General features: G+C 45.3%; 1 protein-coding gene across 1 annotated transcript in view; it reads right to left on the bottom strand.

Annotated features, from left to right (window-relative positions):
* Positions 1 to 2,500, bottom strand: part of sugt1 (SGT1 homolog, MIS12 kinetochore complex assembly cochaperone) — a 55,951-nt gene that overhangs the window by 45,112 nt on the left and 8,339 nt on the right. Inside the window, exon 8 of the mRNA XM_063193982.1 lies at positions 2,348 to 2,455. Within this exon, the coding sequence (XP_063050052.1) occupies positions 2,348 to 2,455 (108 nt within the window). The remainder of the gene's footprint in view (positions 1 to 2,347; positions 2,456 to 2,500) is intronic.

Here is a 2,500-nt window from a genome sequence, read left to right as displayed (position 1 = left end):
CTTCTGAAATAGCCCCACACCTACAAAACTCATCATTCATACATCACACACACCTTCATCACACACACACACACACACACACACACACACACACACACACACACACACACACACACACACACACACACACACACCCAGCCATCTGCTGTACAGCGGCGTGTGATCTGCTACTCCTGATGCATGCTGGGAGATTTATTCATGATTGGGGATTTGGGATCCTGCTCAACATCTGACCCAGAAATATAAAGTATAACGAATAAAGTATAAAGTATTAAGTATAAAGGCACCTACAGACATCAAAGGTGGAAATACTTCTATAGGTAGCCATGGAGATGTGGTCTGATAAAAAAGACGATTATTTGGGTCAAAATTGACACCAGTACATCATATGCTACAATAGGTAACCATGGAGATGAAATACTTTATATGCTCCAATAGGTAGCCATGGAGATGTGTGGTCTGTACTGCCGTGGAAAACAAGAACACAGTAACTCGAAAATGGTCGAAATTGAGTTTAGATCGGAAATGGGCTTTAAACTACCTCATTTGTCTTGTGTCAAAAAACGGTGGTCTAACATTGTTCCGTTTAAGAGAAAAATCATTTTGAAAGTGCAAAAATAATTACTGCGGAGTTGGATTAAAGGTTACGTCGTGCAAACAGTTTTTGTGGCAAAAAGACACATAAATGTTGTTTTTTCAGGGTTTTTTGAGTGCATTTAATTTCTATCCTAAAAACGCATTACAAGGAAGTGTCACCACCACTTTACCGACATCACAGTTGTCGCGCCATATGTAAACGGCAACAGCTTGAAGCTTAAGCCGCGTGCATCTAACGGATCTAACAACTTTGCAACCAGACTTCCCAACCACGACTAGTCAGTCGTCTGTCTGCTCCTCTCGGTCTTGACCGGACACAGTTTGCTCCACGAACACACCGTGCCGACTTCACTGGCCGTGGACACTCCCCCATGTAGCACCGCAGGAATATTGTTATAGTCACTTCTACGCTTGAGAGCTTGTGGTTCGGCAGGTAGTAGCCAAATGCTTTCATAGTTCGTGAAGTCAACTCTCTACTTATCACGAGTAGTCTTGATAGTAGATGCATTAATGACTCTAAATGGGCTGTAGCCTACGATGTTTTCAGAGTGAGGAGTCTGCACACTTAGAATCCTTTTTGTTGTATTTTATTTATTTTTCGTATCTGCTGTGGATGTGCAGTCAAGAGTTTAAGAGCTGTGTGTGTCTATAAATTAATATGACATAAATGTGTGTGTGTGTGTGTGTGTGTGTGTGTGTGTGTGTGTGTGTGTGTGTGTGTGTGTGTGTGTGTGTGTGTGTGTGTGTGTGTGTGTGTGTGTGTGTAACCTTGGTAGTCAGTATCCTGTATGAACAGTGTGTGTGTGTGTGTGTGTGTGTGTGTGTGTGTGTGTGTGTGTGTACCTTGGTGGTGAGTATCCGGTATGAACAGTGTGTGTGTGTGTGTGTGTGTGTGTGTGTGTGTGTGTGTGTGTGTGTGTGTGTGTGTGTGTGTGTGTGTACCTTGGTGGTGAGTATCCGGTATGAACAGTGTGTGTGTGTGTGTGTGTGTGTGTGTGTGTGTGTGTGTTGTGTGTGTGTGTGTGTGTGTGTGTGTGGTGTGTGGTGTTACCCTTGGTGGTGAGTATCCGGTATGAACAGTGTGTGTGTGTGTGTGTGTGTGTGTGTGTGTGTGTGTGTGTGTGTGTGTGTGTGTGTGTGTTACCTTGGTGGTGAGTATCCGGTATGAACAGTGTGTGTGTGTGTGTGTGTGTGTGTGTGTGTGTGTGTGTGTGTGTGTGTGTGTGTGTTACCTTGGTGGTGAGTATCCGGTATGAACAGTGTGGTGTGTGTGTGTGTGTGTGTGTGTGTGTGTGTGTGTGTGTGTGTGTGTGTGTGTGTGTGTGTGTGTGTGTGTGTGTGTGTGTGTGTGTGTGTGTGTGTTACCTTGGTGGTGAGTATCCGGTATGAACAGTGTGTGTGTGTGTGTGTGTGTGTGTGTGTGTGTGTGTGTTACCTTGGTGGTGAGTATCCGGTATGAACAGTGTGTGTGTGTGTGTGTGTGTGTGTGTGTGTGTGTGTGTGTGTGTGTGTGTGTGTGTGTGTGTGTTACCTTGGTGGTGAGTATCCGGTATGAACAGTGTGTGTGTGTGTGTGTGTGTGTGTGTGTGTGTGTGTGTGTGTGTGTGTGTGTGTGTGTGTACCTTGGTGGTGAGTATCCGGTTTGAACAGTGTGTGTGTGTGTGTGTGTGTGTGTGTGTTACCTTGGTGGTGAGTATCCGGTATGAACAGTGTGTGTGTGTGTGTGTGTGTGTGTGTGTGTGTGTGTTACCTTGGTGGTGAGTATCCGGTATGAAGAGTGTTCTGGTTCCACTGGATGCAGCAGACACAACTGGAGACAGTAGTCATCTCCTGAAGGCAGCCTGAGATGAGCAGAACACTGGAGGAGGAGAGGAGGATAGAGAGAATAGGGGGAAAAAAAAAG

This window comes from Engraulis encrasicolus, unplaced genomic scaffold, assembly GCF_034702125.1.
Source record: "Engraulis encrasicolus isolate BLACKSEA-1 unplaced genomic scaffold, IST_EnEncr_1.0 scaffold_72_np1212, whole genome shotgun sequence".
Taxonomy (NCBI): Eukaryota; Metazoa; Chordata; class Actinopteri; order Clupeiformes; family Engraulidae; genus Engraulis; species Engraulis encrasicolus.
This window is presented reverse-complemented; position numbering and strand designations above follow the sequence as displayed.